The sequence below is a fragment of the Apostichopus japonicus genome, chromosome 14, assembly GCF_037975245.1.
Source record: "Apostichopus japonicus isolate 1M-3 chromosome 14, ASM3797524v1, whole genome shotgun sequence".
Taxonomy (NCBI): Eukaryota; Metazoa; Echinodermata; class Holothuroidea; order Aspidochirotida; family Stichopodidae; genus Apostichopus; species Apostichopus japonicus.
The window spans coordinates 23,907,259-23,934,335 of record NC_092574.1 but is presented as its reverse complement, the minus strand read 5'-3'; the positions used below and the strand labels follow the sequence as shown (position 1 = coordinate 23,934,335).

The 27,077-nt window shown below is 36.9% G+C and overlaps 2 protein-coding genes across 7 annotated transcripts in view; one reads left to right on the top strand and one right to left on the bottom strand.

Annotated features, from left to right (window-relative positions):
* The window catches only part of LOC139980204 (patched domain-containing protein 3-like), a 20,536-nt gene extending 15,694 nt beyond the window's left edge, over positions 1-4,842 (top strand). For all 6 annotated transcript variants that reach the window (XM_071991685.1, XM_071991688.1, XM_071991690.1 and 3 more), the window contains one exon: positions 1,886-4,842. In XM_071991685.1, coding sequence (XP_071847786.1) covers positions 1,886-1,977 — 92 coding nt within the window. In that variant the 3' untranslated portion in view covers positions 1,978-4,842. The remainder of the gene's footprint in view (positions 1-1,885) is intronic.
* LOC139980206 (rab proteins geranylgeranyltransferase component A 2-like) lies at positions 2,742-27,077 on the bottom strand. Its single transcript, XM_071991691.1, has 18 exons — positions 26,749-27,077; positions 24,487-24,553; positions 23,732-23,804; positions 23,103-23,254; positions 21,476-22,076; positions 19,938-20,054; positions 18,667-18,787; positions 17,660-17,775; positions 16,713-16,819; positions 16,230-16,301; positions 15,392-15,439; positions 15,055-15,108; positions 14,326-14,386; positions 13,738-13,834; positions 12,994-13,086; positions 12,324-12,490; positions 10,905-11,021; positions 2,742-8,858 (listed from the first exon to the last, which is right to left on the bottom strand). Exons 1-18 carry the CDS (start codon positions 26,927-26,929, stop codon positions 8,595-8,597), a joined length of 2,508 nt encoding a protein of 835 aa, XP_071847792.1. The 5' UTR covers positions 26,930-27,077; the 3' UTR covers positions 2,742-8,594.

Sequence of the window (27,077 nt, the reverse complement as noted above, 5' to 3'; positions counted from 1 at the left end):
GTGCCATCATACATTGTTGCGATATAATAATCAATTGTTACAGAGATGATTTTGAGTTTCCATTGCTCTAGCAGTGTAATACAATATAGACAACGATAAACTAATGGGTTATTTATATGCTATGGGTTCTTTCAGCAAGAGTTAAGATGATGTTTGGGAGGGTAGCCTACAGGAGGGAGTACTGTAAATGCAACATAGCTCTCTTTGTATGATTCATATTGTACACCACATAAATTTACCTTTAAGGGTACTGTGAACATGTTGCCAAAACATAGTGGACTTGATATAATTTGCACATATTTGACAGGTAATACCACATTCTAATAGCTTTCTTCTTTTTTTCCTTTCCCCTTTTTTTCCTTTCCCCTTTTTTTCCCCTCTTTCAATGTTATTAAAGTGCAAGACTGACCTTGTCTTTCAGAAAAGAAAACAATTAAACTAACATGTGTCTGTCCTCTAGTTATACTTATAATCATGATTGCAAGTTGCTTTCACAAACTGTGTATATATGTATAGATTGTGTGAACTATTTTATTATCAGTACACTCTGGATGATATTCACAACCCATTCTAAATTATAAGAGGTTACTCATATACATTTGTACCTCAAAACTTAATACATCAAGAAAAACACTTTTATAACAGTATGTGAGATACTTGTTACCCTGCCTCCCCCCACCCCTTATCCCCTGTAGCTGCGCATACTTTAGTATCCAACATATTAACTGTCTTTACTGGGTATAGGTATAGCATGATGCACAGAGTTTCAGCACTCCCATAGAATTACAGTAGTACAGCCTGGTGCTGCACGTAGTGTGTCACAGTTTTTAGTTGTCCTTTACTAACAAGTCCGCTCCGTGTATAGACGCCACAGAGAAGAGTGTACAGAGTCATTCATCCGTAAATCCTGAGTATTTTCCAATTTTGCATACATACTGTTTTGCATACATACTGTTGTCCTGTGTCTGCATCTGTACTATGTACATACTTGGATGAATAGGTACTGCTTACACATTGTCTACAGTTGTGTAACTCACAAGGTTAAAATCCTCATACATTCTTCAGTTACATATGTATGTTTGATTATACCTTATCAGTTCATTTAAAATTTATTCAAAACATTAATTCATTTCTGACTAGCAAGCCTAAAGGCTGCACGATTCCTTGGCACGTACACATTTAAGATCATCCAAAGATCGACATTAATTTTTCGGAAGGTCAACATTGATGGCATTACTTTAATTTAAAGCAGTATAGTCACAAAATTTTGTTGTTGCAGTGTTATATGAAATTTTCTCATTGATAATGTGCCATAGAGCCATCAAAGCTTGTTGGATTTCTGGTTTACTTAAAAGAGACCTTCATGTGTTCAATGTTCCAGTCTGTTTTTTTGTATTCCCATATCTACCTTTCCCTGTCAGGTAAAGATCCAATTTCACAATTGAGGTGATGGCTGAAAGGGTTGTGTGTGTGTGTTAAATATAGACATGATTCGCTCTTAAATCTCTTCTCGATTCCAGCTTATTTGTTCTAACGGCTAACTGCTCTATTTAATTGATTCAATTAAAGTGCAGTAAATATCTGAACACAAAAGTACTAGCCCCAAAAGTGCAGCGAACACCGTGTTTAAAATTATCCACCAGAAATTTCAAAGATTTTGCAATTCTGGGCTCACTGCATAGTCACTTTCACTTGTTTTAACTGCATTTAATCTGTATTTATTTTGTACATCTACATGTGTTAACATCACAAAATATGCCAAGTTTCCTACAACCTATGACCCATGTCATCTTCTCAAGTTTTCATGTCTCCTCCTCATGTTATTGATGTCCAAGTCAGTGGTCACCATACAATGTCTCTCACATGGATTTTTTCTTCTTCACAGATAAGATTGAGCAGTCTACCGATTTGGATCAGAGTGGAATCGTAAACACCGCTTTCGATTCTTCTCACGATGTTTCAGAGGATCCAAGTTAGAGTATGAGGAGAACATGGAGGGTGCATAACTAACTCCACCCCATGACCCAAGGATTTGAAGACTCTCCCTAACAATTTCAAACTCTTTCATGTTATTTCTAAATCCAAAATTATAGTAATTCTATATTAAGTTATTAATCTAGCCTAAGCAAGTTTTTTTTTTTTTTCATTTAAATTTAATTTAATGAAACCCTAATCTTTTCATGATGTTGCTGCATACTAATATTTCAACTGTGTCAACCCTTGTAATGAATAGTACTTTGTAGTGCAACATATATACTGTTGACTAGGATGCAATAATAAGAAATCTATATACCATCATTTTGTGAATAGAGGTTGTAATTTAGTTTCCTTGTAATATATTTAGAGATCGATTTTATTTAGAAAATAGTAAAGAAACGTGTGCTATAAGTGATATATCTCAAAACTTTCTGCTTTCAAATTAAATGCTGCTTGTCTTCAGTAGTGTAACAAATGTTTTCTTTTTTCAATAGTTGTCAGTAAAAGTTGCTGCCTTTTTTTATTATTTGGTCATCAATTTTTTTTGGGGGGGGGTGGGGGAATTCTATATCAGAGAAAACACAAAGGCAAATATTGATGCTAACTCACTATACACAAGGATCCTATTTTTATGTGTTTACTTTGTGATCACCTCAATTAAACCAAAGATTTGAGAAATTAATAGGATCCTTTCCAAGAAATTGTGGTTTGTCACTAAAATTTGCTGTTTTTTTTATGATTTGGTCATCTATTTTTTCTTTGGGGGGGGGGAGGGGGGTTCTATATCAGAGAAAACATAAAGGCAAATATTGATGTTAACTCACTATACACATGGATCTTATTTTATGTGTTTACTTTCTGATCACCTCAATTAAACCAAAGATTTGAGAAATTAATAGGATCCTTTCCATGAAATGGTGGTTGTCACTAAAATTTGCTGCCTTTTTTATGATTTGGTCATCTTTGTTCTATTTTAACATTTGGGGGGGGGGGGGGGATGTTCTATATCAGAGAAAACACAAAGGCAAATATTGATGTTAACTCACTATACACATGGATCTTATTTTATGTGTTTACTTTCTGATCACCTCAACTAAACCAAAGATTTGAGAAATTAATAGGATCTCTTCCAAGAAAAGTTGTCTATGATTTGGTAACATTCCTTGGTAGTCTTTGTTTATCCCAATGTATTCTTTTATGATATTTAATCCTAGTATATGATATATTTAAGTTATGTAATATGTAGTAGTAGTAATAGGCTATCATTGGTCTTAAACAGATGGGAAGCATAAGAGTTGTTGCAGTCACCAAATCATAGTATTACATTACCTATTAATCAATTTATGTACAATTAATGAACAGGCATTATGGGTAAATGAGATACTGGTGTTAAATATATTAACCGATGCATATTCATACGGTAATAGTCATGGTTAATGTAAGTTACTTTATAATACCATTATTATTTATATGCAGTACATATATTAAACAGATGCAATCCCCCATTGGGCACAATTGAACTAATAGTATAGTGGATATGTTTCTGTGTTCTCTTTCATTTATCATAGATTAAAAAATTAGTTGGAAATTGTCTTGAAACATGTTTGAATCAGGAACTCAAATTAATTGAATATGTCTGCTGTATTAATATGTCAGTTACTTAAATTCACATAACAGATGAGAGAAAAATAACCAAGATATATACAAAAAATGATTTTAATATGTATATTTAAATTTATCAAATTGTTTGAATTACACTGGTCACTTGATTAAATATGTTTAATCATGTATACATATGTTCTACAAATAATTTCAAAGAATGCCACATTGGAGGGTTTAACATTCATTTTCAAATATTTGAACAATGCTTATCAGCTGATTGTTTAAATTATTAATTTCCATCAATACTTTAACATAAAGGTGTGGTTGGGGATGGGGTGGGTAGGGGAGGTGAGGGGTTGCTACTTTAACCATTTAATATTTACTACCATCACTCTTTACCTGTTTTGTAGTGTGTCAAATGGATGTCTTAGATGAACATTTGGTGGGTTGTCTTAAAAGAATGAGTTGTGTTATGCAGTACTGTAACTTCCCCCAGCACTAAACATGGTATTGTTTTTTAATAGGTAATGTCAAAAGAGATCATTTATATCTTAACTGTCACTTTTGAAGGAAATGTTGTCTGAAGCCAACCACACATATCTGGAAGTTGACAAGCATCTGATATTTATGATAAAAAAAAAGAGGAAAAAAAGAAAGAAAAGGGGGTTGATAGTGTTACAATGAGGGTGACCTATATCTGAACTTGAAGAGAGTTGAAAAGTTCACTGCAAGCCTTCACCATAACTTATTAGCTACCATGGTATGTACCAAACATGTACCAAACATGTTATTTTACACTATAGGTCATGTTACAAGAGATAATTTATATCTTGAGAAAGCCTGTTACTTGTGAAGGAAATATTGTTTTGAGCCAACCACACATATGTGAGCTGCTGACAAATCTGGAAGCATCTGATATTTAGTAAAGAAATATTGGGTTGATAGTGTTACCCATATCTGACCCTGATGGGAGGTTGAAAAGTTCACTGTATGCCTTTACCATTATTTTTTATCTAGCTAGGTATGTACTCTACAATACTGCATTTGTACTATTAAACACTTGTTTTCTGCAACTTCATGATTGTAGTCGTTAGACATGTTACCTCATTGTTCTGTCTACTTGCGTTTATCTGAATTCCAAGTTTGATGTAAACAAACTGCTAAAAAGTTGAGATAGAAACATGTTGGAAATTTTCCTATCGCAACTGTAGTGCACCAGTTATGTAATATTTCCAGTAAATTCAATAAAAAGATTAAAATTTCCTTTGTGAGTTGCAAATTTGTGCAAAGTGCTGTGCTGTGTTTGCTGCAAAGTGCTGTGCTGCGAAGTGCTGTGTTTATTCACATGCCCTCTACTGTTGCTCCCCTTTGCCTCCACAGAGACCATTCTGTTGTGTTCTACATGTTTTGGACTACAAGGTGACCTTCACACAAGATCAGCTGCCAGCGTATTAGCACTAGAATACCCCGAGTTTATATATTCTTTGCTACTTATTCATATCCTAAATTTAAGAAAGTTAATCATATATATCTGTGTTCCCACAAACCTTGAGGCCCACAACCCAGCATTTTCCATCAGGACAGAACCATAAGCCACCAGACCCCCCACCCCACAGAATCAGACCCCCCCACCCCCTCAGTATCCATGTTCAGAATGCATGAGAAATAGCTGAGCTTGATCTTAACAATTAGAATACCTTATTAATCTCCTTTGGCACTTCCTGAAAGCTATAAGTAGATTTGTTGACAACTGGCAAAAACTACCAAATATCTCTCAGGATCCACTCTTGTGCTTTGCATCACAATTTTTTACACCATCAAGGTTAATATTCACAGCATGGTTTATATAGTAAAGCAAAGAGAAGTGTTGATGTATAGTACAAAAATCCATTGAATAACACCTTAAAGGGTGTGAAGACTTGAGCACAAAGAAACATCTCATGCCGGTAATCTGACCTAGTTTCGAATGAGGTGTAACAGAAGTGTTAGACACCACCATCGATCCCAGAAAATACACACACAGCTTGCTACCGTCGGTAATTAGACACTAGTGCAGTCAGTACATTTAGCTACAGTCAATACCCACAACACAGTGTACATATAATAGCAGCGATGGACATCTCAGGTCTAGATAAAAGATAACAAGGTATCACGTTTCATTACTGTCCGCACTTTGTAGCGACACAAACAAAACTTCACTTGCAAGTAACGGAAAGTTAACTTTTTCAAATGGCCGCATGCGGTTTGGGGCGAGTCTTCAATGCCTTTAATTGCTCACTTTACATCGATATGTTACTGCAATGATTCATGTCTCAAAAAAGAAAGAAGAAAAACAAACTGATACAAATAGATATTGCACCCCTGCCAAAGAAATAAAACAAAATTGTGTTTCTAAATTTCTGAAATTTTTTAACATTTATTAATTATTATTATTAATGTTTTATTATAGCATATCTAGCACAGATTTAAACTACAGCATGCAGTACCATTACAAGTAACTCTGGTTTGGGGTTTGACATGCTAATCCGACTGTTTGTCTCATTTAAATATTACACCTCGTCAATTTTCATTAAATTGACATTCTTACTGACAAATTGGTAAATCCATTGTGGGTTATGGTGAATGTATTAACCATGTCTTCTATCACTGTTATAGGCGTGAGCGTTAGAACATAAAAACCATCCGCATGAAATACCTCCAGATATTACATTACTCATATATTATTAGCAGCATCAAGGCTCAACGAAAGACCTACCACATGACTTCCTTAGCAGATGTATATATCAGGGATGAGACTGAGCCGGGGAAAAAAAATCTGAAATTTATCGATAGCCGTCCTGGGGGAGGGGGTGTCCCCCTCCCCTTTAGAAATTTGTTGTCAGGTAAGGAGGGCTTAGCTGCAAAATGGTGGACTCTAGATGGAATCTATCACATCACGTAACTTGCCAAAAAAGTGTGGAATTTCTGCTTGTATAATTTATCCATTAGCTTTTTTGCTTGCTTTGTGCTACTTGATTCCACCACTGGTCAAATTTGGTGTTCCTTCCCTTCACAGTCCAGCATGTTCGGCAAAAAATAAAAAAAAATAAAATATATAATAATAATAACTAGAGCACCAATGGTGCAGAAGCTCATACCTTTTCGAGCTTAAAAATGTATGGCCCACAAAACCAATTTTGGGCCCATGAGGGATACCCCCCCCCCCCTCCATTAGCAGAATCCTGGCCACACCACTGGCTATAATTCCTATTTTCCCCTTTAAATCCTATTTTACCCACTCTCTCATACAATACCACTGACCTACCCTATTAAACTTTCTTCCTTCTACCTTAGCAGAAATAACTTCACAAGCACTCCCTACAAGACATAACTTCACAAGCTGCCTACATACCTCAGGCTCAAAGACTTCTAAGAATCGGCAAGTGCTGATTGGCTATAGGGCTCTCATGCTTACAGTTCAACAGTTAATAACAACTCCCAGTCCTGCTTTAATTCCACTAACAGCCTCTGCAGAGCTTAACCACAAATGTAAACAGACACTGCAGGGACTGGGAGACAAATTAAAGGAGCTTTGGCAAAAAGTGAAGGCTCAGATTTTTTTTAAACAATGGGGATTAATTGTAATTAATTAACTTTTGACCAAAAATTTTTAGGCATCACCTTATTCATACACAATCCAACAATCATCAGTTCAACTTTGAATATGATCCATCAAAATCTTGAGGAGATTGAGATATTTGAAAATATTACAAAGAATGACCCCCTATGACCCCCTAAATGACATTTGACCTCAATTTTCCGAACACCCCTCGTAACTCTCATCCCGAGGAACATTGTGACCAAGTTTCATTATAATTGGCCATACACTGTATGAACAGGAGCAATTTGAAAATATAGGGCCGCGGCCCGGGCCACAAAGGACCCCTAGTTGATCTTTGATCTCAAATTCATGAACACCCTGAAGGTAAAACTACCATAGTACTATCGTGACAAACCCTCAACATTGTACCATGGAATCTGTAGGAGAAGAAGCATTTTGCGTATTTCCACAAAATGGCCCATTACGGCCCACAGGTGACCTTTGACCCCAAATTTCGGACCATCTCTGATGGACCTATACCTAATGGTCCTTGTGTCCAAGTTTCATGAAATTCCATCAAACACTGTGCGAGTGGGAGCGGTTTTACCAATTGTTGACGGATAGAGTGATAGAATGATAGAGTGATAGACGCCGCACTGTAACAATAGCTCACACCAGCATGCTGGTATGAGCTAATAATAAAAAATAATAAAAAACGCGAATTACGAGAAAAAACGCGAAAATGAGAAGAAAAAAAATCGGAAATCCGCGTTTCCGCGGAAGAGTCTCATGCCTGATATATTTCTAGCCTAATTTGCATATAAAACTTTGGGCTGAAGTTTTTATTTAAATTTACTGATGAGGTTATACCTACTTCCCACCCCATTGTAACATTTTTATTGCTAAAAAAAATACATCAAAATATCTATATATAATCTAACAATGGACAGATCATGCATAGTTTAATTAAGTGAGGAATGACTTTGGTATGAAGAAACCCTTTGAGTTGATACCTTAAGCAACAGCTGAACTACTGTTGGTACATTTTCAGGTGCATTCTTTTGGTACAGATATGATTATGCTTAATGTCATCAGTAAAGCCCTAAACTATGTATGACATAGTGAGATACCATGAAGAACAAGGAAAGTTGTCTCCAGTTAAAAGTTCTGAAAGCCTTCAATGCAAGACATTGATTTACTTCTTAAAGTGGTAGGAGAGGGGAGAGACATGGTAACTGCCATTGAGTCTTAAGGGCACATTGGGGTCGGTCTAAGAACAAAATGTGATAATGCATATCAAAAAATGTTTAGACTGGTTTGTGGATGCCTTAAATTCTCTTTTTGGGGAACGCAATATTAACAAAACATTTAAATGAACAACAGACAAGAAAAGAATTGATTGCACCAAAAAGCAGTAATGCTTTATTGGACCTCATTACTCTGATTTGTGATCTTTCCCCTTTGTTTGACTCTCATTTTTCGATTCTTCTTTTAATTCTTCTTTTGAAGTTAAATCATCAGCCCCTGATATGCTACTTGATCCTGATTGGTCAGCACCTGGTAGGCTGCTTGATTCTGATTGGTCTGCCCCTGGTAGACTACTTGATCGTGATTGGTCAGTCTCCTGTAGACTGCCTGAAGCTGATGTAATAGCTTCATGTTGGTCTTTCTCTTCCTGACTCTCAGCTTCAAATCCAGCCTTGGAAGGTAAAATAAATAAGTTGTAGAGACACATTCAATGCTTTTTAGATTTGCTAAAATAAACCACACTACCATGTGAGTAAATCTCCATTGGGTTAGTAAACCTCTGGGGAACAGACGTTTCTTTTGGCGTGAGTCTTCACACCCTTTAAATCCAGGAAGGGTGTTCTTGACAGGTCTGGGTTGCCCCCCCTCCACCCAGTCAGCTTCCCCTTCTCTCCTCCTGTGATGCAATCGGCCAATTTAGCGACAAATACAATTTTTAGCCAATCAAATGCCTTTCTTTCAAACATGGCCAATTAGCTAACTTAGCTAAACCTTAATAACCAATCCCTCTAGCTAATTGGAAATGTTTCAATAAATCTGTTTCAAATAATAGCTACATTTACTTAAATTCATTAACCATCTCTCGTTACCTGGCACCTTTTTCAAATCATTCCTGGGTTCACAATTTGAGCCAATTGCTGCAAAATGCAAAGTGCATTGAACATCTACTGGCTGCGTTGAAGTTGCTCACTTGCATTGCAATAGAGATCTGTAATACTCTACAGGCTTATGAAAACAACCAAATAACATTTGCTCATAAAAAGCAGTAATACAGGGATTATGGTAGGTATGGAAATCATGCAAACTTTTTGACTTACGAATGTCTCTCGCCTGATCATGTGTATTTGCTCATAATGTGTACTGGTAGAAAAACAATGCAATTGCCAACAGCAAGCACATGACCAGAATTAGCTGTCATGTGCTGCATTAGTACATTTTTCAGCTCTCTTGACCTCAACTTACTGAAACGTTATCTCTCCTGCAAACAGACTGGGATAAGTGAGTTTGATATAGTTGATTTGTTCACACCTTGCCAATGTCTGCCTTGAACTGCCCATCATTTTTGCTAGAACTACTGGTAAGAGATTGCTAATGTTTGATACTACCCTATAATTACACATACAACATGTGCAGTGCATAGAACCATCTCCATTATAGCTATTAATCTGCTGCAGGTTTTAGTTACACATATTTTGCAGAGATGAGATTGTGGAGGTTCTAGATACTCTTTAAGTTTAGGATTTTTTATGAATTTTTTATTATATGAATTCTTTTCTTCTTTCCAAACATATTTTTTAATTATTGTGGAAGTTTGATAGATTTGCACCGTACAAATCTACAAAACATTCGCATTGTCAAGTTTATTGTTACATTATAATTGTGACCGTATAGCATGTGGAAGAATATGTGCACTGCACAAAAAATGATAGTGACTTGGCTACTAGCTGTGTGATGAGTTGCATAATAGACAGATAGGCAGCTCAACTACTGTGCAAAAAGATGGGACTGATCACTCAGCTAACCAACTGGAAAAAAAAACTGTCGTTCAGCACAAACGGTGGGTTTAGCGATGCAACCTGTAGCTAATACACACTTTCGCGGCATGAAACTGAATTTGAATGATCCCTGGAAACTTTTAACTGTTTCATATCTCCTGGTAACATAATAAAAACAGCATAATATAATCCATGATTACCTGACATGCTTCACAAAATCCCAGCCTATATAACTATTTTCAATACGCCCCTATTACATCACTGTCTTTAAAATTCCCCAATGATATATATGTGTTTATGTACCTTTCCTTCATAGCTGGTTTATTATGACATGCTTCACAAAATCCCAGCCTATATAACTATTTTCAAATATGCCCCTATAACATCAGTGTCTTTAAAATTCCCCAATGACATATAAGTGTTTATATACCTTTCCTTCATAGCTGTTTTTATTTTTTTTTTGCATTTCCTGCATTTAATAATGATTGACCCTCCAACTGCATAGCTACGTAGCTACTGAATAGATAAGTACTCCAACACACCCCTCTTTGCAGTGCTGCTACTTAATCACCAATTAACCGACACCGTCAAGCCCCTAAGTTTCTTCCCCCATCATATATATTTGACCAAGAATTCTGACCACCTGTTTTGTTCTTGTATTTTCTGACTATCAACCTCCGTTTTGTTTACTCTTGTACAACACTATTGACTTTTAACAATACCTTCTTCCCATGTCCAGGGTTATCACCAGTTGGTTCTTCAAAGATAATGTCCTCAGGATTAGGTGCAGGAGGCAGGAACTCCTCGCCAGGGCAGATCTGTTCAAATATGTCCTTAGCCTGTACACACAAAAGCCAACAAACAACAGATATTATGCAATACTTTTATCAGAGTTATCTCATGCATTGTTAATCTTGCGCCAGCTGTGGCAAGGATATCTTTGATAAACATTACACAATTAAGCCCATTTTATCCTAAATGAGACTTGGGAGTAATCAACATTCCAATATCCATTTCAAAGGTAGCCTTAAACATGATGGTAGTTTTTTTATGTCACTGCAGTCAAGAAAACAAATCTACACAAATAGCTTCCAGAAGAAGGCAAAGGAACTAGACCATGCCCCGCCTCTCCACCCCAAACCTCACCCAGCAAATGAAAAGATAATAAAATGATAGCACCAGTAGCAAGATACCGTGTGTAATCTCCTAGTCTGAGATTTGTTTTCGAACCTTAACACATCCAAAATTCACACAACGCAGATATTAAATCGTTGAACTAAGTAAATATTTAAATCAGTTCCAGACGGTCATTCTGTTAATCTGATTTGATCTGATCTGTAATCTGTTATATTGTGAATGAAACTTTTGGCTTTAATCCTATACAAAACAAATATACGTCAATGGTCATCAATCGTTATCTTTACAAAACAAATATACGTCAATCGTCATCAAACGTTTTTGTTACTGTAAATCAATTGATTAGAATAAACCAGAAGCAAACAGAATACAGGCTAATTTAAACAAAGAACGCAACTCACACGCACGACGATATGCGCAAGAACGAGGCACAATGCAAAACACAGCGTCACACGCATTGAAACGATTGGAAACTCATTTACACCGTGGGCCAAAGTGTCATCAAGATATCATCAAGATATGGGCCAAAGTGTCATATCTTAGGTCTCTCCCATAGCATTGACAAGAATGACACATGACTGATTGGGTTTAAAGATCGGTAATACAAGCTACGCCATCATACTCTTCCACCCTTTTTTCTCCACACCTTTCTGTCTTTGTCCTTCTCCAGTTTATTCCCTACCCCCTTCCTTTAATCCTCTCTTTGTCCGTCCACTGTTTATCTCCTACCTCTCCTCTTCCCCTGTTGGTTTCTTTCTTTCTTCCCTCCATCCCTTGTCTACTAATCCCCTTACATCTATCTCTTTGTGTTCACCATGCTCATTAACCTGTCTGTATTTTGTGCGTGATTTTGTCCCTTCTGTTACTGTTACTTGTCATTTAGCCGTTGAAGAAGATCCTGCTAGGATCGAAACGTCAGGCCAACTTACTTTTACACATTCTCCTACACAGGCTCTCTAGTGGATAAGCAGTTTACTAACAGTTTTATTTTATTTTGATCATACCTGTCTGACGGCATGTTGGTACCCGACAGAACACCCCGGTCCTCCCGTCACATGTACCCCTTCAGGTTGGTCCTTCCGTAACTCTTGTATCGTGAAATTAGTTTTGTCTTCGTAACTAAACATCAGTGACCAAAGCACCTTTGGCTGCTCGCTTGATTGGTCCAGCTCTGTCAGATCATGAAACATATTTCTCATTGAAAACATTACACCGATAACTTAACGCAAGAACAATTTGCCCACATAAATTATCATGATTTCTGTACATCTAAAAAAATGATCTATTTTCCTCGACAACCCGGAATTTTTTTACCCCTTGTGGTTGAAAAAAGTGATAGCGTAATGTACATTTTCGTTTTAAGAGTGGTGATATGATTCTTACGATGAAATGGTTCCTTATAGAAGGGGAGATGGATAAAAGAGAATTTCATTAGTTTTGAGCAAGGTATGTAATTTTCTTATTGCATCAACTGGCTGTATGAGTTTAAATTCTTCGCTGGTAATGATACAATCTTTTAAAGTATCTAAAAAAATCCTCCTGAAGTTTGAATAAAAAATCAACAAGTTTACAAATTCCATTAAACAAAAACAAAAAAACTTTGAAAAGCTAATATACTATTAAAATTTTTCGCTTCCAAAAAGAGGAATTAAAAACCAAACAAGATGCACAAACCTCCTTCAAGATCCTGGAAAAGACTTTTAACAAAAGGCATCAAATCCCTTTGTGCATCACATGTCATACACTTTCTTGTCAAGTGCACAACAACTGTAGGAAAAGACCAAAACTGAAGTCAATCTGGTTGGCAGAGATTTTCAAGGATGATTTCAAACTTGTAATGCCCTTCAAATGAGCCATCTATGCCCTTAAAAAGGTACAAATGGATACAAGGCACTGAGATGCCTGTTTGGGTCTTGTCGGTTTAATGGACACAGTTGTCTTGATGGGTTTATCTCATTAAATAATGGCAGATAGATTCTGTGAGCACTACATGAAGCATGTACTCAGTAATTAAATATTTGGATACATAAAAGTATTTTCATTCTAAATAGCATGACCTTTGAACTCTCATTCCCACTTTATCAGAGGCTCACAACTACCATCAACTTTGTTCAAACCTAACACAATGCAATGTGAAAGAGAGTCATATATTAAACAAATATTAAAAGAATTCTCTTTTGACCACAAATGAGATTAGCTTTAGAAAGTTTACATTAGGCAATTTATAATGCCAAGTGTTCACAAACATAATCTGAAACCATATAGCAATATGTAAGTATAACAATAAGTATATATGTATAACACATATGCCGTGAATGTAGTGTGAGACAATGAAGAATCTATATGAGAATGGACCGTCCCATGCGGGGGTTTTTGTGTTGATTACCATGACAACAAACTGAAGATCATATGACTTACATATCCCTTTGGGAGAGGCACAAGCAGCACTGCCTATCTCTAGGACTCGGACTGGTTCTTCACCGGGATTCGGTGGTGGAATGGTGAGGAAGGTGATCTGTTGTGAGAGATCACACAAATAAATTTGCACTTGCTACAAATGTTTAGAGACAAAATTACTTAACACAAATGAATGATAAACATCATGGAGGGAACATAAAAGTGGAATGATATGATATTATACCATACTATGAGGTATCGCCTTGACCAAGAAACCATGGCAGCCAAACCAAAATTAGTCACAGATATCAGCAGGGTTTAGACCCCTCGTTGAGGAAGAGGTATGCAGGATATGTGAGGGGGGGGGGAGGAAATAACAGGTAACCTGATTCTTAGCCCTTCATTAGAGGTCTGTTGAGTCAATGTTAGCATTTCAAAATAGCTACAGGATGAGCACTGTGCATGCGATTTACAGATGAGCACGGTGTATTTGATTGACTATTACAATAAACGAGTTGACAAGTAATTAAAGTAATACTATTCAGAAAAACCTCGATGAAAATCTAGGTCATAAAATTAAACTGAATTAGGTGTTAGTGTAATTCTTACCTCTTCTTGTTGACTTTCCTTAAGTGATCTATCCGTAAACAGAACAGCTCGAGAAACAAAGCTGTAGAGAAATAACGATCAAATGACCTCAGAAACATTTCTTGGGGAAAGTCAACTTTAGAGAACCAAATTGATGCAAATGTTTGTTGACAAAACCCAAACCAAGGAGATACAGGCTTCATGAAGAAAGAAGACATTATGGATCCTGGCCTCTCGTTCTTTGGGTAACATACTGGCTCTACCTTACCCTGATTCTACCCACATTCTGATTATTTTATCAAGCCTTCTTTAGCTGAAATATTGTTCCTTACCCTAATAATAGAAACCAAATGTAGCATGGTGAAAAGTTGGTGCCCCTAAATGACACATTTGTAATATCTTACACATTTGTCAAGGACAGAGAGTGCTGAATGTCATCCAAATTTGCTCTGTTGTTTATATTTTATGTTAAAGGAAAATTTATTAGAATTTAGAAAACAAAAGATTAAGCTTATTACAATAAAGCCTGCACTGAGGAATCGGAGCAGTCGAGGGATTTAAGAAAGTGAATAACTTGAAAACCAGAAAAGATAAAGAAACATTGCTAGTACTCCATTTTTTTGTTCTTTTTTCTTGGACTAAAACATATCAAATTTATCCTTTAAAAGTATGTACACTTTCGTTGATGGTTTTGTGTGCCTGGTATGTGTACATGTGTCATAAGCAACAACTGAAGGATACTAGTTTTACCTGGCAGGTCCATCCATCTTGGAAGTTGCATAAGAGTGGTCCATAATGACATTCCTGGTAATTGAGGAAAAGATCGAACAGTTTAATTAAACTTTTAAATTTGGGTTAATTGTTGTCTATACAAACTCATCCATTCAATACTTAAACTTCAAAAAGAAATGAAAATACAAACTTTATAACAGTATCCAGGTTCAAATAACTGCCTTTTATCCTTCCAAAGTGGTGAATTTTATTAGCATTGTGCATGTGAACGTTGTCTGTGATTCTTTTTTTTTTATTCACTTCAGACCAAAGCAAGACACGTGAAACTGTTGATTATGAAAATGAGTAAACTTACTTGCACGATAGACGTCTTCCTTCTGAATCAATCATGCCCTTACATACACTGGAAAAAAAATAATAATAATAATGCAGTAATGCATCGAGGTTCCTATGTTTTGTCCCAGTAAAGGGAAGGTCCAGGTAAATATTTATTTGTTACTTATGATAGTGGGAACACATTCTAAGCATCCCCGTGAAATTTGCATTCAATTCCTATGAAACCGTTTTCGAGATAACATCACCTGAAATAGACATTTTGTACCACGAGTGAACTTGAAGCAAAATGGATGTGATGTCCTAACATGGACACAATGGACACTGTGGAGTGTAATAATACCCAATTTACACATCAGAAGAAAACACACCTCTTTGTATAATTTTAGCCTCACAAAATAATGCTCCATTCATAAATGATATTTACCAGACGTTTCACACGCAAATCCCATTTACAACTATACGAGCCCCTTGGGTTAGTCTACTACTGTACACAGACTAATTCACAATTGCTCCATCCTTTGAGTTTGATAAAGTGTTCTAAATAAAAAAAAATAAAAAAAATATGCAGAGATGGAAATATTCTCCATCTGTACCATAAAACAATCAAATTAACCACCTAAGACTTGTCATGCAAACTTTGCATCTCTTTGTCTTCACATACCACAACATGCTTGCACTAAAAACCTGGCAGTGCAAACTGCCAAAATTATCACTCCAATTAAAATCCAGCGCCATCTAATTACATAACATCATGGCAATGAAAATATTTTATCTTTTTGACTAACAAATGCCAAGTGGTGACTATAAAAATCTAAGGTTGACTAGATTTAAATTTTCCATGACAGAGAAGAACTTACTTTGCAGAATCTAGTATGAGGGAAGTAGCTGTTGTCCGAAGCATGTAGATACCACCAAACACAGCAGCCATTCTACAAGTAAACAAAAACTAAAATGACAAACAAAAACGACACCAACAACAACAACTGGTCAATATCACTTTTATATAAAGTTTGATACAATATGAGTTTCACTTACAGAATATCTTCTCTCGCATAACATATCCGTAGCAGTGCGGGCCATTCAAAGGACACATTTCACAGGTACCTGTGGGTCATTAGTTCTTTCTGTACAGAATCCAGGCTACACAGTGTTCACTGTGTAGCCTGAATTCTTGTTTTTATGGTACTACGGCCGATAAAGCCTGCTAGCAAACGTGCCCAATTCATGTTTTGAATTGAACTGATTGTGTGTTGATAAACAAGGGCATTATTATTAAAGATATAACATTGAAGTAATGTTACCGAGCTTTCGAAAATGTAACATGCGACAATCAAACTTACCTGCAGAAACACTGCGGTAATTCGCCACTTCCATACAGTGTCCACAAAAAGGCTGTGTTGCCATAGCGACCCAAAGATTTCAAGAAGAATTGCATTGCTTGTAAAGCCTAAGTTGAGTAAAAACAGAATGAATCGTGAAAGATGATGTGTAACCTGTAGAGAAAAACCAACTTGTAACAAAACTACATCTGTTTGTCAATAGGTGGTAATTTGCAAAGAAATGATTCCACTGAAATGAAATTAGAAACAGTTTGTTGTTTACCACTTGCCAAAAGTCTATCAGTAAGTTTCATAGTTTATCTTCTTTGTGGACGCTTATGTACTTTTCCCACCAAAAAAATATACAACATTGGAAATGCTTGTTAATTTAGTGATTCAGAACACACTCTATAACCTGCTTGCCTTGTATTCACAGTGGCCGATCCACTGTACCATTGCAAGTGAATATATGTTTGTACCCTACACTAAATAGGAAATACAGTCAAACCAAAATATAATTTTGATATAAGAAATTTGCATCAGGCTTTATACACTGGTGACACCCACACTGAATAGTATTACACATATGATATAGGCTAGTTAGAGCCATAACACAATTATAGGAATGTACATCAGCCCTAAGAGGTTAACCTCAGAGAAAGTATTGAGTACTTAGATGACATCTTTTGCATATTTTATGTTATTATCTTTACAATTGGATGTCAAAGAATCAAATTTCAACTAATAATGGCACAAATATCTGATTACATTTAAGGTGCTTTGAAGAATTTGCAAAACTCGATACTGATATCTGTAACAGGTGACCTCAGACAGTTATAAATTTGTTTGTAAGTCAATGGAGTAATTAATAGTGGGATGCAACCTATGGTCCAGCTAGACTTAAACTGGATGGTATCAACCCAATGACACAGTCTAGCTATACCCATAACAGATGGTAAAAGCCATACCTCCTCTGTAGGTGTGCTGGCTGTTACCATGGCGATGGAATGAATGACAAAGTGCTGCAAGGTTGGCGTCAGCTTCCTCTTCTGTAGAAATTCCGAGAACGGTTTATCTTTGAAACCTGGGTGATGATATATAAAAGTAGGCTGTAAAATTAATGTTAAGATCAATAAAGAATTTCGTACACTGTAGCAACAATGTGTACTTTTCCGTCATATGCTGGCTATAACAGCCCAACCACAAGACTATGCACTTCAAATCCAACCCTGCTCCTAGAATGATTTAAGTCTGTATTCAAACTTCACAAGAAACATTTGGAATATGTGGGTGTGCAATTATTTCTGAAACTGATACTGACACTCTACTGGTGACACTATAGTTTTCAATGACAAGTGGCAATGTAATGAAAAAGGGCTTGGGGTTGATAGAGGTGGAGAAGGAGGGGGAGGGGGTAGGGATCAATAGTGCAGTGAAAATATTGTCTAATGACAAGAAGTTCAGGAGACTAAGTAGTTCATAATCTAGTCATGTCTTAAACTATCTGATACATTTCAAATTTGACAAATTTTAACAAAAGGTCATTTAGTTACATGTCCTTTCCAGAAGGTTTTAATGAACCTGTCTTAGAAATGATCTGCAGAAGAATTCAAAGTTTCCTCATATTTTGGTCAAGGTCATGACCACAAAACAGTTGCCACAAACGTTCATTTCAATCAATTTTAGACACAAGACTTTAATGTTTTGCCAATTTGTAGTCTAATGCTTAATCAAACTTTTGCATTGTAAATAAGGTTTTACTTTTGGCCCTCAGTTCAACTCTGCTGACATTTGGTTCAAATCCAACCATTCCAAACCTATAATTAAGAGGAACTGCAAACTACACATTAGGATCATGCAATATTTTGTGCATGATGTGCATTTTGTGCATGACTTTAACTTAATAGTTTTTAGTGCTAAGAATATAGAAAAATATTTATTGGCCACAAAAATAATTAAAACAATGATTAATTACCTTCATAATCGTCAGTCCTGTCTTGATAATGGAGAACAAATTCTATGAGCTTCATCAGCATTCTCTTCTCCAGCATTGAAACATAACGACTGCTGAACACATCAGACCTCGAACATGGGACCTACACAGGCATAAACAATATATGTAACAATACAATGTTTCAGAGCCATCCAGTATCATGGAAAATTTGGAATGATAAACAACCTATTTTAGAATGAAAGTCTGCAAGCCATGGGTGGGTGACCCAAAAGTGTTTTATTGGTGGGTTGTGAGTCTTTTGCTACTGCAGTTTTTGGAACTTGCTTACGTTATTTTATCAATACCAAGTCGTCCACTGAGTTAACTTCATGCATTCTGAGAATTCACTCTGAGAGATCTGGTGGGTTGTGGCTCAGTCCTCTTGGAAGATTGTGGTGGGCCTTAAAAATTTGTGGATCATTGGTTTTAAAGGCTTGAGCACCACAAAGGTTAGTGTAGTGGTCAGCAATTATGACATGGCCCAAATTATATAACAATCAACCTGTGATATCAATTGTCAAAACTGATCTGTCTCTTCTCATTTAAGATGACATACAATGTCATAAGTTTCATGACAGTATGACTCCATCCTTACAGTTTTTTATTTGCTGCATAAATGGTTCCTCTCATCTTTGAGGGCGATTGGGAACTATTTGGGCAAATCTCCAGACCCACCCTCTCCCTCCCTCACACCTCTCTAGCAGTTAAAGGTGTCCCCCAAAGTACTTGGGTTTTCTATCATATCTCTCCTACTCGTAGGTTTTTGTTTTCTGTATCTTGTTATTTTTTTATCTGTATCTTGTTATTTTATTAAATTTATTTTAAATTTATAATTTTAAATTTTAAATTTAAATTTATAAATTAATTAAATTATAAATTTATTAAATTATCTGTATCTTGTTAAGGTTTGACTTGCTCACATGTTGGTTTCTACTTCTCACTGTCCTCAAGAACATGCAACTCAGCATAACCCCAGAGAATTTGTACATCTGAGTGGTTATGCCGATGTACCTAGGGTCTCAGACAATGTTTGTATCCCAGCAACCCTTCAAGCTTCATTTGGCTCCTGAGGTTATCATGTTAAAACAGCTGGAAGCCATGAAACATATTACACCCATAACAAAGACAGAGTGCATGTGTCACAGTGTATCTACGCTACCAATGCAACAAACAATCATGCAATTAGAAAACAATCTTTTTTTCTGTCTGGTCAATAAAAGTAATAAGAGCAGTAAATCTTGCTACAATCTTACATGCTCCAGTTTGTCGTTGATGCTCGTAAGCAATCTTGTGACAGCTTTGAACTCAGCGTAGCGGCTTATCCTTGACTGGACCAAGATATCCACCATATTACCGCGGCAAAACATCAGCTGAATATTCAACAGTAAAAGACATATATGCAAATGAACAGTACAAGTATTGGCACATCTGATTACAGATTGATAAAAAAAATCAGCTTGTGGCTATTAATATCATAAACATCCCAAAGTGTTGCAACAGTGCAAAAATGCTTGTTATGTCATGATTATTGAAATAATCCTGACCATTTCCTCTTCTGAACTCACTTTCATCTCTTCATACTTTCTTCACTAAACCTCAGTTTAAAATGCCTTTCGTGCTACATATAAATTTCTTCACTGTTCACTTTTTATTGCAAACCTGTGTTACTAGGCAACTGCACTGCTTTCCTTCCTCATTGCTGACTACTTCAAATGCTTTGGTGCTAAATATCCATTTTACATTCTCCACTCTTCACCATGTTCAGATGCCTCTACTAGTGCTACAAATTCATATTTAATTTCCCCACTGTTCATGAATATCACATGCTTTTAGGGCAACGTATAGCATAAGGCCAGACAGTCCGGCAATCCAGTACACTGTCCTCTATCCGGCTGACCCTGTATCCAGATGCATGAATGTCCAGCATATCAAAGAAACATATTTGAAGTGAAACTAAAACAATTCAACATTGGATATTTATGGAATCCTACATGGTTCATGACTAGCAGCCCATCTGATCTTGTCATCAGATCTCATAGTTTCTGTGATATGTCCAGGCAGGTACAGCCTGGAGTCTCAGGATCACAGGAAAAGTCCACAGGAAAATAGGGAAGGATAAAGTGAGAAAATTGTCCCCGGGCCTGATCTGGTTCTTGATGCCTCACTTTTAAGTCATGCCAATGACTACCTTACTACATAAATTACCCATATTACTTTCCCACTGTTTGTAGTTTTCTCATTCCTTTAGTGCTAGGCATCCATGTAACACTTTCCACACTAGTTCCCATTTTCACAGGTGTTTGGCGCTAGTTGTCTACATGGCTTGACATAATTTTAGAAAGATGTACAACCTATGTAGCTTCAGTAGAAGAGCATTTTTTTATTTTTTATGAGTAAACCTGATGGCCCAAATTCAAATTTTGAAAGGGACACTGACAGTGTAACTTCCCTCTACCTAAATCGGACAATACTGTATGTTCAATACACCCATTTCAGTTAACTCAGCTGTTCTCATGACATATGAAGGCTGCTTGTTTTTATGCCTCCCATGGTACTCTTAGACTAGAACTGATACTACCTACGATTTGAAACTTAAGTTGAGTGATAACATAAGGAGAGGTCCCAATGGTACAAGCAGAGGTATTGCAACTTTTTGTTCCATCATTTGGATCAAATATTAAAAGGGCAAGTACAGTAAAAGCCATCAATGCTATTACTTGAGTCAAGTTCAGTGTATTTCTATGTTAGTTTTCTAACTCACTTACGTGCTATTCACCATTTTTTCTCATACCTTCGGTGCTAGGTCTATATTGAATTTACGCCATTGGTCATATATTTCCTGCCACGTCCATATTTTCCTCCTGGTTGCATCTGCAGCGCTGCCGTTATCCGAGTCATCCCCGCCGACCGCATTGCCGCTGTGATCCTCCTCACCACTGTCAACCACTGATGGTGGATCAGGCGGATCAGATGGATCATCCGGTACCATCCCCTCCGTCTCTTGATTCTCCACACCATCTGCATTTGCTCCTACAGGGTCATCCTCTGCAGTACTATTTGTATCTGAGCTTTGAGTAATTGGCTCTTGGCTAATGTCTGTATGGTCAGCTCTGTTTGTTATTGGCTGAGTGCTATCAGTTCCTGCCAAGGGAAGCTCTGTGCTATTGCCAGCTGAAATCTCCAAAGAGGCAACAGTTTCATGGCTATCAGCCTGCTGATTCCCTTCAGGATTCTCAATAGTCTCCACAGAGGCAGCACTGTCCTGCTGATTACCTTCAGGATTCTCAGGAGTCTCCACAGTCTGGTTACCGTCTGTTCTTTCTACAGGATCAGCGGATTGCGAAGAATCACCCTCTGTAGGTTTTGCCTCTTCTTCCTCTAGGATTGCATCACTGCGAACATTTTAAACAAAGAAGAACTATGCTGACATTGGCTAAGATGAAGCAACAGTTGGCAGGCCTGACGAGAGGAGGCTGGTGATTGGGGTTCGGGAAGGCCAACTTAGGGCGCTCAGGGAAGGATAGGGTAAGGAATAATACATTATTATTGTTTAAAATACTAAATGAAAAATGAAGAATTTATATCCAGGTCCTGACCTGGCCCTCAACACTACTGGTTTGTTGGTTGTATTTAATTAATACAACTATAACAACTTCAGTTCACTACCGGAGACAAATTTTCTGAACTGGCCCTCGATGCTACTGGTTTGTTGGTTGTATTTAATCAGTACAACTGTACAACGTCAGTTCACTACTCTCAAGATCCTTCTGCTTTGCACTCATAAAATCGAGAAATTATTCATTTCCAGCTGGTAGTTATATTATCGCTTGATGGCAGTAACAAATTCTGGTACTTTAGAAATAGAAATTGCACTTTTATATGAAAAAAAGGCTATGACTGATTTTGTCTGCGGCACTGAAAAATGTGCTGTAGGCATAGAATAAGTCCTGAAAATCAGTTCTGAAATGAATAGACTCTATATATTAAACAGTACTCATTATTTGATTTGTACAATGGGAGATTTTATGTTGCTAACACAGTAATAAGCTTCAAGATAATGGAAACTATTTATGGCACATTACATTAACTAAATTGTGACCTTTCCACAAGTTAAGGTGAGCATAGTCTAAAAACTTATCAATTTTGAAATGAATTTTGTGATTATGTTATAAAATGATAAGACAGGTTAAAATCTGCCTTACTCTGTCAAATGAGGTCTTCTTCTGTTGTGGTAAAGACCCCCCTTCCAATCCCTTTCAAGGCAGGAGTTGGAATATCACCTTTTAAAGAGAAGTCAAGTATCTATTTAACTGTCTAGCCCTGTCTAGGTGAAGTCAAATGAATTAGGTTACTATATCTGTTCATGTCATTAATGTTGTCAAATTGCAATATAAGTTACAGAAGCTGTGTAAACTTACCTCACATAGCGATTGGTGGTCAGGTTATAGACTGCTGATGGGACATTAGGTATACTCAAAAGTGTTAATCCATCTTCAATATCAGGGCTTGGTCTCTCTTCCCGTAAAGTTGCAGCAGCTTCATCACTAAGACCTGCATCATCTGCCGGTGTCTGATGAGATAAGAAGACCACGATAAGATTTTCATGGAACATTTGTCTCACTTCATTGTCAACTTTTATCAAGTAAATGCAGTCACACCCTTGTTGAACTTTAACTCCAAATTTTATATGCTTTGGTGATACTGGACAAGGATATATGAAAGCTCTAGCAATCCACAGGTTCAAAAAAGAGCTAAACTATGGCTTGTAAGCAAATTACAGTAGTGTAGAATTTATTGTGCCACGTTAATAATTTAAGACACTACTTTACATTGAAAAATTGCAAAAGCATTAATTATTGCATGCACCTGAATATATGGTATTTACATTTATTTATCAGAAATGTTTTTTAACAGGCAATTCAAATTGAAATGGTAGAAAGGAGGTGTAAATTAACAAGAACTGGTCAGTCTATTCATTTGATATTTGTTTCAAACCAGACAATGACAGAAATAAAGACTTATTAAAAGTCATGAAAACTTGGTTTACCTGATAATTGTCGATCCACTCCAAAATCCCTTGTAGATGAAAAGAAGCCCATTCTCCGCTGTAGTAGTTATTCCTTTAAAAAAAAAAAGCAATCTGATTGTTTTTTTGGGCCATTTCTGATTGAGGCTGTTCATCCCTTTGGCAAAAATATTGGATGGGTTTGTTTCCTTCTTAATATTTCCATCATGCATGCCTTGCATTGGATCATGTTAATGTAGAGGTGTAAACATTATATCACTTTTATTATGCAAATGAGATGCAAAAGAATATTAAGTGGCATGCGGAGTTGCTTGTTATGGTTAAGAAATCATGTGTTTCTTTGTTATGCTAAACATTCTAGCACTTCTTTTCCTTTGTGGGTATTGAGCTTTTTTTAGCTTAGTTACCTCGATTCATTTCCTTTTTGGCCAGATCAGGCTTTGCCTAAGTATTATGTTATATTTAATATTCATGAGTTAGAAAAAAAGTCCACATAAATCTATGGAAAGTATATAATGAGAGGTGTTTGTATTTTCTATGTGTTTGTTCTTATGGTAAATTAATGCCATACACTATGTCTTTTCCATGACAATGTTAACAGTATTTTAAGTTTTACTTAATTTGTAACTATCAACCATTCATTGTCAATTTAGCATTAATACAAATAAGCATTTTAATACTAGTAACCAAATATTTCAAACACACAAATTGCTCATCGTTCTCATTAAGTAAGCCTGCATTCTCAACCTAATAAAGAAAAGTTTGCTGTTTGTTACCTGTCAAAATGAAGGACTCGTCTACCAATTCTGGCAAGTGCAGCTGCTAGAATACTCTCTTGAAGACCTATATTAGTTTGAAGGGGAAAAAAACATTTGAAGAGAATAATTCAGTGTTCCAATTTTGTTTAGCACTTGGAAGGCTCTGAACTGTGTCTCTTATAAAACACTACATGGTTCCTGTGTTACTTATTTATCACCAGTATAAATATAAACATATTTATAAACAGGAGTAAAGACTAAGAATATAAAAATATATACATAATATATAAATATTATCATAAAGATAAGAAAGTAAAAGATTAATAAAAAGGTTAAAGGCTTATGTTACTCAAAGTAGCTTGCAATAGAGGTTCAAGTTTCTCTTGCTTTACACTTAACATTGAGGCATTTGACCACCAGTCAACAGCTTAAATTTGCGGTTTGCCATCTCAAATAATATGACTTTGACAAGTTTGAGTTTATATAAAAGTAAGTTGGCCTGACGTTTCGATCCTAGCAGGATCTTTTTCAGAGGCTAAATGACAAGTTACAGTAACAGAAGGGACAAAAACACGCACAGAATACAGACAGGTTAATGAGAACGGTGAACACAATGAAATTGATGAAAGGGGATTATAAGTAGACAAGGGATGGAGAGAAGAAAGCAACAGGAGAAGAGGAGAGGTAGGAGATAAAGTGGAGGGACAAAGAGAGGATTAAAGGAACAGGGTAGGGAATAAACTGGAAAGAGACAAAGACAGGAAGGTGTGGAGAAAAAAAGAGGGGAAGAGAGCTGTGAGAGGATGAGTGAAGGGGAGGGGGGAGGGAAAAGGAGTGGGGGACAGAAGAAAAGTTAGTCATGTCCTTCCTGAATGTTCAACCCATGAGGTTGAATGGTGCCAAGGCGTTGCATCCACAGCCCCTCTCTGCTGATTCGTACTAGGTCAGGACGGCTACCTAAGGATTCAATCCCCTGTAGGGACATGTCGTTAATGGTATGGTTGGGAAGGTTAAAATGTTCTCCAACTGGGGTCTCAGTCTTCATGGTGTTGACTGTGGAGTTGTGACCACAGAATCGCTTCTTGAGGGTGGTTTTGGTTTCGCCAACATACTGGATGCCGCAAACTCTACAGGAGATCAGATAGATGACATTGATCAGGAGATCAGATAGATGACATTGGTGGTAGTGCAAGTGATGTGACCCTTAGTCTTGTGTGTGAGTTGCATGCTGTGGCTGGTGATGGAATTGGATTCGACAATGTGGTGGCTGCAGACGATGCATCTCGAAGTACGGTCACATTTTAAAGTACAATGCTGAATGGGTGTAGGGTTAGAAGTTAGAGGTGGAACAGCAGCAGGCACAAGAAGGTCTTGTAGGTTGCGGGGTCGTCTGTAGGCGATGATGGGTTTTCAGGGACGGCTCGTTGGAGTCTATTGGAAGTAAGGAGAATGTTGTGGTTGTTAGAGGTGATTTTCTGAAGAGGAGGAAGATTTGGGTGGAAAGTTACAACCAGGGGCAGCTTGTTGTCGCAATCTCGTCCCTTTTTGTCCTTCACTGCCAAAGTAGATGATCTGGAAAGGGAGCGGACTCTCTGAATGGCTTCACGCACCCTTCTGGCACTATGGCCCCTGGCAGTAAGGTGTTTTTCCAAAGCATCTGCATGGCGAATGAAAGAGGAATTGTTAGAGCAAATGCGAAGAAGACGAAGTGCTTGACTGTAGGCAATTCCAGACTTGCAGTGACGGGGATGGCAGCTTGAAGAATGGAGATACTGGTGTGTGTCTGTGGGCTTGGTGTATAAGTCTGTTGAGAGAGAACCGTGTTCCTTGCGAACAGTCACATCAAGAAAGATAACCTGTTGGTTAGAGTAATCAGAGGTGAATTTGATGGTGCTGTGGAAAGAATTGATGTGTTTGATGAAGGTGAGCAGGCTTTCCTCATTTTTTTTTAAGTCTGAGTTTAATCAATCTGTATTTTTGTTTTCCTTTGTATGGCATTTGATCAAAATTTAAGGTAATGTTATGGGCATATTTTACTTGATTTGCTTGGGTTGGTTATATTCCTTCATGATTCACTGATATTTTAGCAAAGAGAAATTCATGGTTCAGGTTGTGCTCAAGATTGCATTACCCAGCCTCCGAGTCCTACATTGAATTGTAACGTTAGGTTTATTATGATCGATAACGTATGTCACGTCATGATTAACAATGCAAAACCTACCGCCTAACAATAACATTAGCCAATGGCTCAACAACAAACGCCATTCTCAGCTGTCTTACCAGTTCCGAGGATAATATCCTCATATTCTGTTGGCAGATCATCAGCCATGAGGATGATATGAAAGCTTTTTGGAAAGCAATGAAGCAACAGTATTCCAATTCTGGTCCAGTTTCGAAACAAGAATTCACTAACTAATTCACGGATCCAACTCAATTTAGAATGTGTGCTTGTTTTGTTCATTGCCACCTGCCCTGCCCATCCTAGTCATGGTTGCCACTACCATTGTAAAGTTATGTAAAAGATAGTCTTTGCTTTGTCTATGGCTTTGTCTCACTGAAATATCAGCACGCATGTTTTCTCTGTCTGGTCAACTATGATTATGACAATG